At 44.1% G+C, this 13388-nt stretch overlaps 1 protein-coding gene across 4 annotated transcripts in view; it reads left to right on the top strand.

Moving 5' to 3' along the window:
• KIAA2012 (KIAA2012 ortholog) overlaps positions 1 to 13388 on the top strand; it is a 126401-nt gene that overhangs the window by 15131 nt on the left and 97882 nt on the right. For all 4 annotated transcript variants that reach the window (XM_005904252.3, XM_070388099.1, XM_070388090.1 and 1 more), the window contains exons 3-8: positions 2375 to 2534; positions 4250 to 4405; positions 7223 to 7365; positions 8892 to 9078; positions 9892 to 10034; positions 12419 to 12587. In XM_005904252.3, coding sequence (XP_005904314.2) covers positions 2375 to 2534; positions 4250 to 4405; positions 7223 to 7365; positions 8892 to 9078; positions 9892 to 10034; positions 12419 to 12587 — 958 coding nt within the window. The remainder of the gene's footprint in view (positions 1 to 2374; positions 2535 to 4249; positions 4406 to 7222; positions 7366 to 8891; positions 9079 to 9891; positions 10035 to 12418; positions 12588 to 13388) is intronic.

The raw sequence follows: 13388 nt of genomic DNA, 5'->3' as shown, positions 1-13388 counted from the left end.
CTGATCTCCAGAACTGTAAAATAACAAATGTGTATTGCTTAAAGCCACTACAAGGGGAATTCCTTGGTGTCCAGTGCTTAGGACTCAGTGCTTTCACTCCACTACTCTACGTTCAACCCCTGGTCAGGAAACTAAGATCCTACAAGTTGGGTGGCATGGCCAAAAAATAATAATAATTTAAAAATAAAGCCACCGAATGTGTGGTAATCTATTACAGCAGCAACAGGAAACGAACACAGAGGCCAAGATCAGCCTTCAAACTTGAAGCAAAAATGTACCAAGATGTGCCAAATTCCAGGATAAGGAATTTCCTAAATCTCTGCCCCATTGAGCAAGCAGCCCAGTAAAGCTCCAGAACCAACCAGGAGCTTCAGAAATGCACACTGCTGAGAAACAAGAGCTCTTGTCCACTTCAGACAGTGCATCGTGCAGTCTGCTCAGGGCCACAGCATCTCAGAGGAGCCTTGGTCTTATCACATTTAGAAGAGAATCATTGAAAGCAAAGGTTTATGGGAGGAAATGAAGTTCCAGTTTATCCAGAAAAGGCCTTATTATGATGGCTCCATATTACAGGACTTAAGACAGTGCCCGGCACATAGAAGGTGCTCAACAAATTCTTGCTACATGACGAATGAAAAAAATGGAATGAGTGAAAGAACTTAAATCATTTTGTGTTCACTGCTGTCCCTACATGAACCCTTTCATGTTCTTTGGAAAAAGCCTCAAGTGGGGCTGAATTTTTCAGGCTCTGTTAGCACTTGAAGTAAACTCTTTTTGCCATATAAACTGTCTAGACATCAAGGACCACTTGATGTTCTGTGTTTGGATTCCAAGCATTCATTTAATTAACAAATTTCAAGAAAATAGAGTCAATTGAATAATAAGCCATGCTTTCTTTTACCTTTTACTGAATTTATTTATCAGTTATCGACCTACTTTTTTTGTTGCTTTTTCTCCAGTGCCTGGCATTAGAATTGCTTGATAAGTGAATGAATGAATGAATGAAGGCCTTAGATACCTGTTTACCTCTTCCCAGCAGAGGAATTCCTTCATTTTATGGACTTTGGCATTCCAGCCCTCTCTTAAGCTAAAGAGAAGTCCCTGGTGGTCTTGAATCCTCAGCAATAGCTGTGCGTGTCCACTCTGTGGCATTTCCATCTCCTAAATTAATCAGAATGCAAGCAAATCACAGCTCTGTGTAGCAGGGCAAGCACCCAAACCCTAAAGCCTTCCTCTCACCCATCAATCAGGTTTTAAATTGCCATATTTTTCTTGTTTCCTTTCTCTTTTTTTTTGTTAAACTATAAACCTTCACTGGTAAATTTGCCAGGATATGGCAAAGAAACTCAGGCCAGTATCTTACTAACCACACCTAAGAATGGTGATGACCTGGTACGTATGGAGACATTGACTAGAAAGTGGCATGAGAGAATTTTCTGGGCTGATGGAAGTGTTCTATATTTTATTTTGTGTGGAGGCTACAAAGGTGTATAATTGAATTGTCAGGTTGTATTAAATTGACTATTTAAGCTCTGTGCATATTAAATATGTTATGCCTCAGTTTTTAAAAGAGAAGGATACTGAGATCACAATCAGTTCATCAGTCAAGAGTCCTGTGATTGATTGGTGATGTCTGCCAGGCACCAGGGGGATGAAAAGAGATATCAACACAAGTACCACATGTTTGCTATTTGTGTGCTTGAGGGAGTTTCTGCCTCATCTTAGTGGTTATGATATTAACTTATCTACCTTAAAGGATTATAATGAGGTAAAAGTTATTTGTATTTATATAAAGCCCTACCTAGCCAAATGTAAGATGTTATTATTCACATTTATCTGCCATGATGACTCACAGTGGCTTTGGCAGGTAGGTGCCCAGAAACTTCTCCCTGGCTGAAATGAAATGCTGCAGAGCCAGATATTTTCAAAATGCAGTGCTCCCCTTGAACACGGACAGAGCTTGTCTGTCCCATTACTCATATGGCAAACATAGAACGCTAACACTGACTTGTCAAGCTGTCTTTCCCACCGCTGTACAGAGCTACTTTTAAGGTACCGATTTCCACAGGCTAAACTAAATACTCTGTTTTCCTTTGAGGCTCTTTATCCTTTTCTGATGCTCTGTCTCAAGATGGGGTCTGGTAGTTCTCATTTCTCCTTCTCCTTCCAACTGCAAATCCTCAGGGGACTTTCAGAGCTTTGCTCCTTGGGCTCTTGGTTTATGTCTGTTGGCCGTGGCATCCGTTTCTGGTGTCTTGCAGCATCTATCAGGAGTCTCCGGATTACTGATGAGGATGGTTGTGCTAGCCAGCCTGTATCACTGGGGGGCTTCGGGCTCAGCAGCCCTGCTGTTTCCTGACTGGTGTCCCCACAGAGAGAGCAGGACAGAGCCTGGCAGCCGTACCTTCACTTCCGAAGCCAACCAGAAAGCCAGGGCCTGCGGCAGATCCAACCTGGGTACTCAGCCAAGAGATACCTCCGTGGCCTCTTGCGGACATGGCCCCCTGGCACCATATACAAGCTCCAATGTGCAGGTCAGTGGGGACGTGGGAGGAGGTGTGCCCTGAGCTGCCCCGCCCCGCATTCTGGTGCAAGAGTGTGTTTTCCATGAGTGTCTGAAACATCAGAATTTTAGGCCCAATTCTGTGTTAAACGTGCTCGATCTTGTTAGCCTGCAAGCAACCATCACACCTTTCGCCTCTCCTACATATGCGGAGGGACGGCAGCCTGAAGTCTTGCCTTCCCTCTAGCACCCCTCCGCAGCCTCAGGCCCTTCATCCCGAGCAAAACGCGCTTCCCAGGCCTGCCCACTCAGAGACTCCATGTCCTCCAGTTCAATCTTGATCTTTTACAAGAGAAGGAAAAAGAGCCCCAGGGGTAAAGGAATATGTCCAAGGTCATTCAGCCAAAAGCAGCGCTGAGACCGGAAGCCAGGTCCTGCCCTCATCTCCGACACCACAATCTTCCCAACACCACTGCTTCCCCTTCGGAGGGGACCTCAATCCCCTAGGACGTAGAAATGTTAGACTTTCTCCTCGAAGATGGTGGCTCTCCAGCACTACCCACTAGACAGACACCCTGCTGCTGAACAGACACCCCCAATGCACTCTGTGAAGGCTTGAAAATGAAAGCAGGCAGTGGCTGGGAATTAGAATTGCCAGTTTAGCACCTACACATGTGCACAAACACACACACAGAGGCACTAACCCAAAAAAGAGAAAAAGTTAAGCTTACAATATTTGTACATACTCCTACTTTTAAAAAATGGTATTCGTTGTTTATCTGAAATTCAACTTAAACTGGACATCCCGTATTGCATTTGGCAAACCTATTGGGGAAGACAAGGGTGAGCAGTAGGATCTGCCAAAGCCTGCCTGGCTAGTTGCCATCTCTTCAGCACCAACAAACAGACGGGACCAGGGGAAGACTGACTCTCTCTTGCTTTATAGGTTTACTTTGGGAGAGAAGAGAAAACAACTCTCTCCCCAGTTAAGTGATGACTTGAAGGAAAATGAGAGTTGTGGGCTTGCCCAGTAATTGGTTTACCCTTCATGGCTGGCCCACGTTTCCAGGCAGTTCCATCTGTCTAACGCTTGTGAGAAACAGCCTCTTAACCAGAGATATGTTTATTGTTAGGTGCTGCAGAGGGTAGGGCAGGCCACTGCCCCATAGCCCAGGCCCAAAATCTTCAAGGGGGAAAGCCCTTCTTAATATCAAAAGATGTCTCAGACCCTTCTGTGAAAGTCATGTGGCTACAAGGTGTTGTTTAAGGAAAGGTCCGTGTGTCCGTGCATTCTTGGGCCTCTTGCCATAGTTCCTACCTAGCAGAGAGGTGGGACCATTGGTAAGCCTCAATAAATACTTGTAGAATGGATTGAGAATCACAGGGGTTACGAAGCAAGCCAGGTACATCCAGGAGAAACCTTGAGACTTCATCTAAGGCAGGAGGAGGCTTTTACCCAACCCCAAAGAAACAGCCATGTTCCTTCCACCAGGGGAACCCAATTCCTGGGAATGGTGGGGTGGAAGAAGTATGTATATGGTACAGAACCAGAGGCACCCAAGACATTGGCTAGAGAACCCTTTATCGGTTCTATCTGATTTTTTAATCTCTTCCATCTTCTAATTGTCTTTCTTAATGCACAATGTCCAAAGCTAAGACTAATGCAAGTGGGGAAATTGTGGTTACCATCAAGACTCTAGACTGACAACCATTGTTTCTACCAATAACTCCTGACCTACTCTTCAGGATACATCAAGGATTCTGTGCTGCTTCAGGACAGTCAACTTAACGTACCAAAGAATCTCAGACCACAACAGGACCTTTCAGGTGTACCCCTCAAATACCATCTCCTGCCTGTCTTCCCTCCATTTTGGATTCAACAAGGAAAATCTTTTGGACAAGGTACATGTTGATTTTATCAAACAAGATCTCAAATATTGGGATTTTTAACAGCATAAAATGAAGTTTTTCAAAATAAGGTCTAGAGAGTCTTGGTTTCCTTGTCCTCACCTATAAAATGAGGGAGTTAGTCTAGACCAGCACCATCCAATAGTACTTTCTGTGATGATGGAATGTTTTGCATATATATATACGTGTGTGTGTGTATGTATATATATATAGTGTCCAGTTCCAATATAGTTGTCACCTGCCACATGTGGCTACTGAGCACTTGAAAAGTAGGTAGTGTGACTGTGAAAATGAGTTTTAAATTTTTATTTACTTTTAATTAATCTACATCTAAATAGTTACATGTGGCTAGTGGCTACTGTATTGGACAGTGCATGTCTAGAGTTTAGATTTTAGATTATTATGCCTTTTTCACTCTCAGAAGAAATATCAATAACCTCAGATACGCAGATTACACCACCCTTATAGCAGAAAGCAAAGAGGAACTAAAGAGCCTCTTGATGAAAGTGAAAGAGGAGAGTGAAAAAGCAGGCTTAAAATTCACCATTCTAAAAACTAAGATCATGGCATCAATCCCATCACTTCATGGCAAATAGATGGAAAAACAATGGAAACAGTGACAGACTTTATTTTCTTGGGTTCCAAAATCAGTGCAGATGGCGACTGCAGCCATGAAATTAAAAGACTCTTGATCTTTGGAAGAAAAGCTATGTGTTCTTGCCTTAAGAACCCCGTGAACAGTATGGGCCTCAGTTTCTTCATTTATAAAATGAAGATGACCATACCCACCTTGCATACCAAATGGGATATGCAGTATCTGGCACACAGCAAGTGCTCAATAAATGTTAGTTATCGACATCCCTACCTTGTGTTTTTTAAACATAATTGTAACACCCAATTGCCTATGATCACAAGGACCGAAAATCAACTTGTAAAGAAGGAAAAATAGCTCAGACTATATCTCGAACCCTGACTGATGGTTTTATAGGTTTTAATTTTATCTCCCCTTGGCCTCATTCTCCTTGCCAGACACTGTACTGGAGAAAGTAGCAAAAGCCCTGGCCACAAATTTCAGATCTCCCAACAGTGTGATGTTGGCTAAGTTACTTACGCTTCATGCATCCTTAATTTGCTTATCTATAAAATGGGAGTAATGCTATCTGCATTCCACCCTCTCTGGGTTGTTGTAAAAATATCATAGGGGAAGACATAGGTACAAAGCTGTCTAAGAGCTCTAAATTATTACCCCCATTCACACTGTTTGAGTAATCTGAACCCGTATTTGAGATAGAGCACATGGTGTGGTCTCCTTTCAAAACTGAAACTTCCCATACCTTGCTTGCTAACCTGTTTCTGTTAAGCATAAACAAATGAGCCAGAGCTGACATTTGCTGAGAAAAATCTTGGTTTCCCTCACATAGATTGAGTCATATATTCAATATCACCTGGGATACAGCCAAAAGGAAGAATCCCTCTCTGTATCCTCCTACACAAAACACCCTGCCCCAGGTTAAGCAGTCTGCCATGTAAGACCATTCAGCAGGTCAGCAGCCATTTGCCCAGAGTTTCACTTCCTATACCCTTAGAAATGCTGGTAGAGGCTACCAAGTGCATCTCACCAGGAAGGGTGGCCCTGGAGCCTGGCTTGACCTCAAAGGATCATTCTAAACACATAAGAAGGTCTTTATGTCTTTATGTGTTTTATGCTGCATCCTATATGCAGCTGCTTCTTGGGGACAGGCAGATCGAGGGGCTCCCTGAGTCACTAAACTGAGCAGAGCCCCCGAACCTAAGCGTGAGTCTGCATCTGCTCCACCAACACTCTCAGCATCAGCTCTGAGCCAAGGTCGCCTTCAGGAGCCAATGGGCAGAGGAAGGGGAGCTGCAAGGAGGGAGTGCTCCATAGGTGGGCACTTGGCTGTTGATCCAGTGACACCAAGGATGACGTAAGGAATGACGAAGGTTGGAGAATACAGGAGGACGGTGAGGCTGGCGCGAGCCTCCAGAAGTCCAGTGCTCCAACACACACAGAGTCCCTGAGGGCTTCCAGAGCCCCTGGTTGAAAGACAACCCTACATCATGCCTCAGAGCCACAAGCAGAGATTTGAGGTGTTGCTATAGCAGCTCCAAACAGGGAAGGTTTGCCAGACTATTTCAGCAATAAATCTACCTTGAGTAAGTGATGAAAATAGCTGCAGGACCCTTTAAACCATCGACGAAAGATTTGTTCACTGTGCTGGAATCATCTGTTGACTCAGATCCTTCCTGGGGGTTGCACAGACAGGGTAAGTGCAGCTTGCTAAGCAGCCGTCCCACCGCAGAGGATCGTCTGAGTTTCTTTACAAGGAAACGACCAGTAGACAGCCCCAGAAATCAAGTGCTTCAGACTGAACATCTCAGTGACAACAGAGCAAAGCTGCAGGTCATCCCACCATCATCACACCTCGGTTATCCCCTAGCCCCTCACAGTTGACAAAGGGCTGTCACATGCATGATCTTATTTGAGCTCCAGACAACTCTGCAGGGAAGCAAGGGCAAGAAATCAGTATCCACATTTTACCGATGAGGAAACTGAGTCCAAGAAATGACTCAACCTTAAGCTCCTGACTCCCAGAACAGTCTGTTCCACTGAGCTGGCTGCCACTTCCATAGAGACACTACCAGAAATACAGAAATCAGGACAGCGGAGGAACAAGGGCCTTGATCAACACTGTTGCTCAGAAAAGCAAGAAGGGAGGTAGTTTGTAAGCAGCTAACAGCGTCATACTCGTATTTGGGCTTGCAAAGTTGACCCACTGTTCACCTTTGCAGGTCAGCAGGACCTGGATGAAGGGGAAGCTGGGGCTGGTGGACAAGTGGACCAGGGCTCTGTAGTCAAGGACCGTGGCATCCAGGGGACTTGCTTGCCACCACTCAAGAAGCAGCCCTGGCAGAAAGATGAAACCCAGACAGAGGTACCGTTTCTAATGGGGGTCCCCTTTCCCTGATGGCTCAGAGGGTAAAGAGTCTGCCTGCAATGTGGGAGACCCAGGTTCAATCCCTGGGTCGGGAAGATCCCCTAGAGGAAGAAATGGCAACCCACTGCAGTATTCTTGCCTGCAGAATCCCCATGGACAGAGGAGCCTGGCAGGCTACAGTCCATGGGGTCACAAAGAGCCGGACATGACTGAGCGACTTCACTTTCATTTTCTGTCATTGTTCTTCTTGACTTTGGAGATGATACTCTCTCCCGTCACCATTTCCTGGGGTCCTCCAGAGAAGAGAAAAGTGTTACTACTTTGAGCCTATCGATCCCTGATTTTCAAGGTGCAACTGGTAGAACCCTAGCACTGCAGATGCTCCATGGGAAAAAAAAAATTGGGAAATGCTGTGCACCACATTCTCCTCCCAGAGAGGCACAGTGCACATTTGACCATGGACCATTTGAGAAGTTCTGTAGTAGAAGAGCTGGTTTAACTTTAACTTGTAGTTTTCCAATCTCACTTAACCACAGATCCTCCCTACACTCTTCACTCCATCTAGGCATCTCTAGTCATCTCTAGAAAAAAAGGGCTTTTGGTCTTAGAGTTGGAAAAGCCTTGTTTTGAGTCCTGTATCTGGCTAGCTGTGATGAGCATATCTAAGAAACTTAACTCTGAGCCTGAACTACCTCTTATGTAAAATAGAGCTGTTATCACACACACCTCTCAAGTTTGCTATGAGGATTAAATCAGTAAAAATGTAAAAATGCTTTTTAGGGACTTCCTTAGTGCTCCAGTGGCTAAGAAACTGTGCTCCCAATTCAGGGGGTCCAAGGTTCAACCACTGGTCAGGGAACTAAATCTCACACGCTGCAATTAGGAGTTCACATGGCACAGCTAAAACTCAGTGCAGCCAAAGGGAAAAAAATAAACTTTTGAACTCTAAGGCCTGTGTGTGTGTGTCTGTACAACAGAGAAGCATAGATAACGCATGCTCCTATCTTGAATAAACACACATGACTTACAAGAAGATCATGTGCCAATGAGATAGGAAAGGGGGAGAAGAGAAGTACCACCTAGTGGGAGGGAAGAGACATTTTATGATGGCTAAAAACAGTGATGCTAGCATGAATATACTTGATGCCACAGAACTATATGCTTAAAAATGATTAAAATGATACATTTATGTTATGTATATTTTACTGTGTTAAAGAAGTCTGCCAAAAAGAAAAAACAACGATACTAGAGCTCCATTTTGATTTTTAATTTTTTTTCAAGAAAGCAGTATACATCAGGCATGGCTAAATGTCATTCTTTCTATCACTAGCAATAAAACATTTTATGAATGTAATAAACAGCATTAGAGATCTGGCCACGATAACCATGTTTTTCTTCCCAGGCTGCTAAGAAGATTTCATCCTTGGAATCACAAGTCAAGCCACAAGGTCTGACTGTTAGAGGAACCGGCTCTGTTCCTTTGCAAAACCTGTTTTCAGGAATGCCTATCTGTCGTTCCCTAGGACACGTCAAAAGACAATCACCATTGTATCCACACTTCAAAAGAAAACCACCAAGAAAAAGCACAGCAAACCTCCAGGAGGACCCTCGGGCATGCCCTCTTCGATCACTCTTGGCTCCTGCATGACAAATCCCACACGACATTCTACTACGGAGGCACTTTCCCCAACAGGAAGGCAGACCTCAGCGGTAAGAAGCCGAATGCCTTGCTTGTTGATCTGGGTAAACCTGATCCTGCAGAGAACACTGAGCATGCTGAGTGTCTCTTCCTCATGCCACTCACCTTAGAAAATAACCACTGAAGTTCAGCCAGAGGTGGGAATGAGACTAGTCTTCAATCACACACATTCCACAATCAGACTGCCTGTGCTCAAATGACCCCCACTTACTAACTGTGACCTTGGGCAAGTTATTTAATCTCACTGAGGCTCCATTTTCTCATATGTGGAATGTGAATAATAATAATACCTCCATAAGGCTATTATGGACTTCCCTGTTTGCTCAGACAGTCAAGGATCTGCCTGCAATGCAGGAAACCTGAGTTTTCCAGGCAAATCCCCTGGAGAAGGGAATGGCAACCACTCCAGTATTCTTGCCTGGAGAATTCCGTGGACAGAGGAGCCTGGGAGGCTGCAGACCATGAGGCTGCAGAGAATTGGACATGACTGAGTGACTAACGTATTAACACTAAAGCTATTATGGGGATTCAGTTAATGCATGTAAAATACTTTGCACAATTCTCGTCCCACAGTCAGCACTTAACACATAGTAACTATTAAGATTATTATTAGTGTCTCCATCACCTGACTCAGCCATCAAGAACCCAACCCAGATCATGAGATTAGGGCTCCCTGAAGCTGCCTGAGCCACTGTGGCTCTCCAGGTGTCTCAGCATCTCCTTGCCTCTCTTCCCATTAACCCAAAGGTGATTAAAGTTGAAAGTCAACTCTTCATCCCCATGCCTGCAACTAATAAGCTCTTGTTGCCATCCTATCTCTACAGACAAACAAGGGACTCTGAAGCTGCACCAGGGCAGAAGCAGCCACTTGTTCAAGGAGCCTCCTGCTGAACGATGTCTTTTCCCTCCTGTAGCATCTGCTGCTGGCTCAGAAAAAAACATGCCTGGGGACATGAAGAAGAAAAAGGTGTGTGTGTGTGTGTGTGCGCGCGCACGCACGCATGTGCACACACATGCTTAAAAGATTAACCTCAGTCTAGGAACGAGGTGATTCAAAGAGATGTCTCCAAGAACTGGCCTTACTTGCTTTTGAGCTCACTGTGTGGAGTTGGACTAAAGGGGTAGTAATTCACTAAATGTTGAAAACAGTGAGTAAGAGGAATTTCAGCTGCCCTGCATTAAAGCAGATGGTGTTACCACACTGATGGCAATAGAACCCTTTACTCTGTTAAGGGGCTGAGGGTTATCTGTAAGCATGTAAGGACAGAATTTGAGTTTGTAAGCAGCTGACCCACTTCAAACTCAAAATGCTTGGAACCTGGCAATGGTTTTGCTTAACTGAGGGTCTGTCAGCTTCGAAAATGTAGGATAAATTTTGCAGGTTTATCAACCCCTTCAGAAGTTTCAGGTACATCTTCCTGAACTTGTGCTGAGCGGGACTGAGCAGGAGCTCTGGAATGTTCGGCCATCGTGGCAGCTGTATGACTTGAGCGAGCGGTTCACCGCTGAGCTGCTCCTCCTCTGTGCACAGGGATAATACCAGCCTCACAGGGCTGATGGAAGGATGAAAGGGAACGAAGCACTTATGTGAAAGTATCTTGTGTCCAATAGGGACCCACAACAACGTTAGTGGGATCCATGCCATCTGACGTGGCCCTGAGGAGCCGTGGGCACGCCAGCTGGCCCCAGTGCCAGCGAAGAGGTTGTTTTCCGTCTGTTCAGGATTTTCTCAGATTCTCTATGTCTAAGGTGATCTAAATCTTTCCATTCACACCAGAAGGACCTCTGGCTTTTCAGGTTCCTTTGGACCAGGAGTAAACAGCAGGCCTGACCTGCCAGGGTCACCCAAGCCCAAGGAAAGTCCTCAGTCTCACACGCAGATCATCCCAGAACTGAGCCAGGTTCAGAGGATAGGAATCCCTCCCATCAACCTATGTATACGATTTAGCAGAGGAAAGCAATATTTTCCACTATATTAAAACTCTGTAAATTTTTAATTACAATGGAGAAATTTAAGGCATAGCTTGTCAGCCATATCTCACACGAACCATTTAGAGTTTCCACATAGATTTCCCAATGCAAACCTTGTCAAACAAAATACAAAGGTCGGTATTCAGAAAAGGGCAGTTGGTGGGCAGCTGGCTCCTGGAGAGTGGAGATCTCTAGGAACAGAAAGATCCCATGTGCATGCATTGGGTTAATCATTTTCTTAATGTCTCAAAACTATACATACTACCCTGAATGTTGCTGGGTGAATTTCCTCCTCATTCAACTCTAAACACGTAGGATGCTTGTGTGTGTCTGATCTTTTTTTCTTTTTGAACACTAAAAAGTGAGAAACGTTTTTATTTTTCCTCCTGTGAAATTGAACTCCCTGAAACCCAGCACACATATACATTTCATAGAGCCGAGTTCATATGTTAAAAGCTGCAAACTAAAAGGAAAAATTTTTAGCAACTTCTGAATAATTGGAAACAGGAAGCTCTAAGTACTAGCCCTAGTGCCTCTCTCTCTCCCCCACCCCCACCGTGCATACATACGCCTATGTTTTGGAGCTTTGGGGACATAAAGGAAACTCGGTTAAAGCTGTGGTTGATCCTGACGCACAGTGATTTTCTTTTTCTAGCTATCTTCATATTTCAGACGTGTGGAGACACCTAGGTATTCTGCTAGTGGCAAGATTCAGTATTAAACCCTAAGGACAGAACAGTCTTCTCTCAAAGAAATATTATAGAAATAAGCCTAGTTCCAAACACTATTGTAACTATGTATAATTAACTCATTTAATCCTCATGGCAATTTATGAGGTGGGCAGTATGATTACCCCCATTTTACAGAAGGAGAAATTGAGGCTTAGATTACACAAGGCAAGCAAATATGCAAATGTGTGTTCCTATTTCTGCCCTTTCTTACCTGAAAGGTTGCACAGTCCACAGTCTGAGCCTTGCCTTTTTCCCCATAATGACACAAGTCAAGATTTTTCCCTCTCCAGACATGGAAATAGCTCCAACATGTCAATCCGGCTGTTTCAGGGCTACAAGAGAAAGAAAGACTGCATATCCTCACAAAGGCTCTTGAATTTACCATGTTTATACTTCTCAGAGCAGTTGGAGACTGGGTTAATGGGGACATAATTTAGTTCCCACCAAGCAAAGCAGCCCCACTCTAGTGAGCTGACCAGCTTCCAGGTTGGTCAGTTTTCCTTCTCAGCCCTGGATACAGAAGCAACATCACACCCAGCAGCTTCTGATGCTAGAGAGTCAATAAGATACCATATCATTTATCCCTTGCAGGCAGCAGGATTTAGATACCTGCCATATTGGGGTCTGTTTGTTTTTACATTTTCTCCAGGCACCTAAAGCTTTGAAATTACCTCTTATCTCAGAAGAACCACCCAGAGTCCTGGACCCCCTGAGGAGTCAACTTAAAGCCAGTGAGCCCCCAGCAGAGCTCTTCATCTTCCCTGTGGAGATTCATTATCATAGCCAACACCCGCCAAAAGGCAAGGCACAAAGAAGAGGTGGGTCCTTGTGAACGGGTCTCCTGAGGGAATGAGGCAAGCCAGGAAGGACTGGAGTGTGGGACCCACTCATGCAGCCCTCTCCTAAATCACGGCTGACCCTCTCCAGGGTCACCCCCTTATGAGAACTTTTTTAAAAAGAAACAAAAAGGATAAATCTGCAAATAGGTCTCTACTGGTCATATTCAACTCAGTTTTTAAAATATGCATTGAGTCCTTCATTAAGCAGGGCATTTTGCTAAACTGTGGAAGAAAATGGCAGTCAGCCATACACATAAATAAGTCCAGGGCACCATAGATGTTATAAAGGTGCAAGGATTTTCAGGCAGTTTACAACAAGTAAATGCCATATATAACTGAAATTGGAAAAATAAAAATCTGGTTAAAAAGAGTAGAGAAATAAATTTTATCAGACATCTGCAATGAATTCATTGCCTTTGATAAGCACTGGATTTAGATGAGCTAGCTACCTGGCAGCCAGGATAAAAAGGATATTTGGATCTTTGGATTTTAGTTTTATGAAAGATCAAAGTTTGTCTGAAGAGCCACTTTTCCTGATTTTTTGTAGTTTATTTTATTGAAGTATAGTTGATTTATAATATTGTGTTAATTTCTACTGTACAGCAAAGCGATTCAGTTATATGTATATATATACAGTATATATAGAGAGAGAGACATTCTTTTTCACATTCTTTTCCATTATGGTTTATCACAGGATATGGACTGCAGTTCCCTGTGCCTTACAGTAGGATCTTGTTGTGTGTTCATTCCATATATTCCGGTTTGCATCTGCTAACTCCA

Source organism: Bos mutus, chromosome 2 (genome assembly GCF_027580195.1).
Source record: "Bos mutus isolate GX-2022 chromosome 2, NWIPB_WYAK_1.1, whole genome shotgun sequence".
In the NCBI taxonomy this organism is placed as follows: domain Eukaryota; kingdom Metazoa; phylum Chordata; class Mammalia; order Artiodactyla; family Bovidae; genus Bos; species Bos mutus.
Note: the sequence above shows the minus strand (reverse complement) of the source record. Positions and strands in the feature narration are given on the sequence as shown.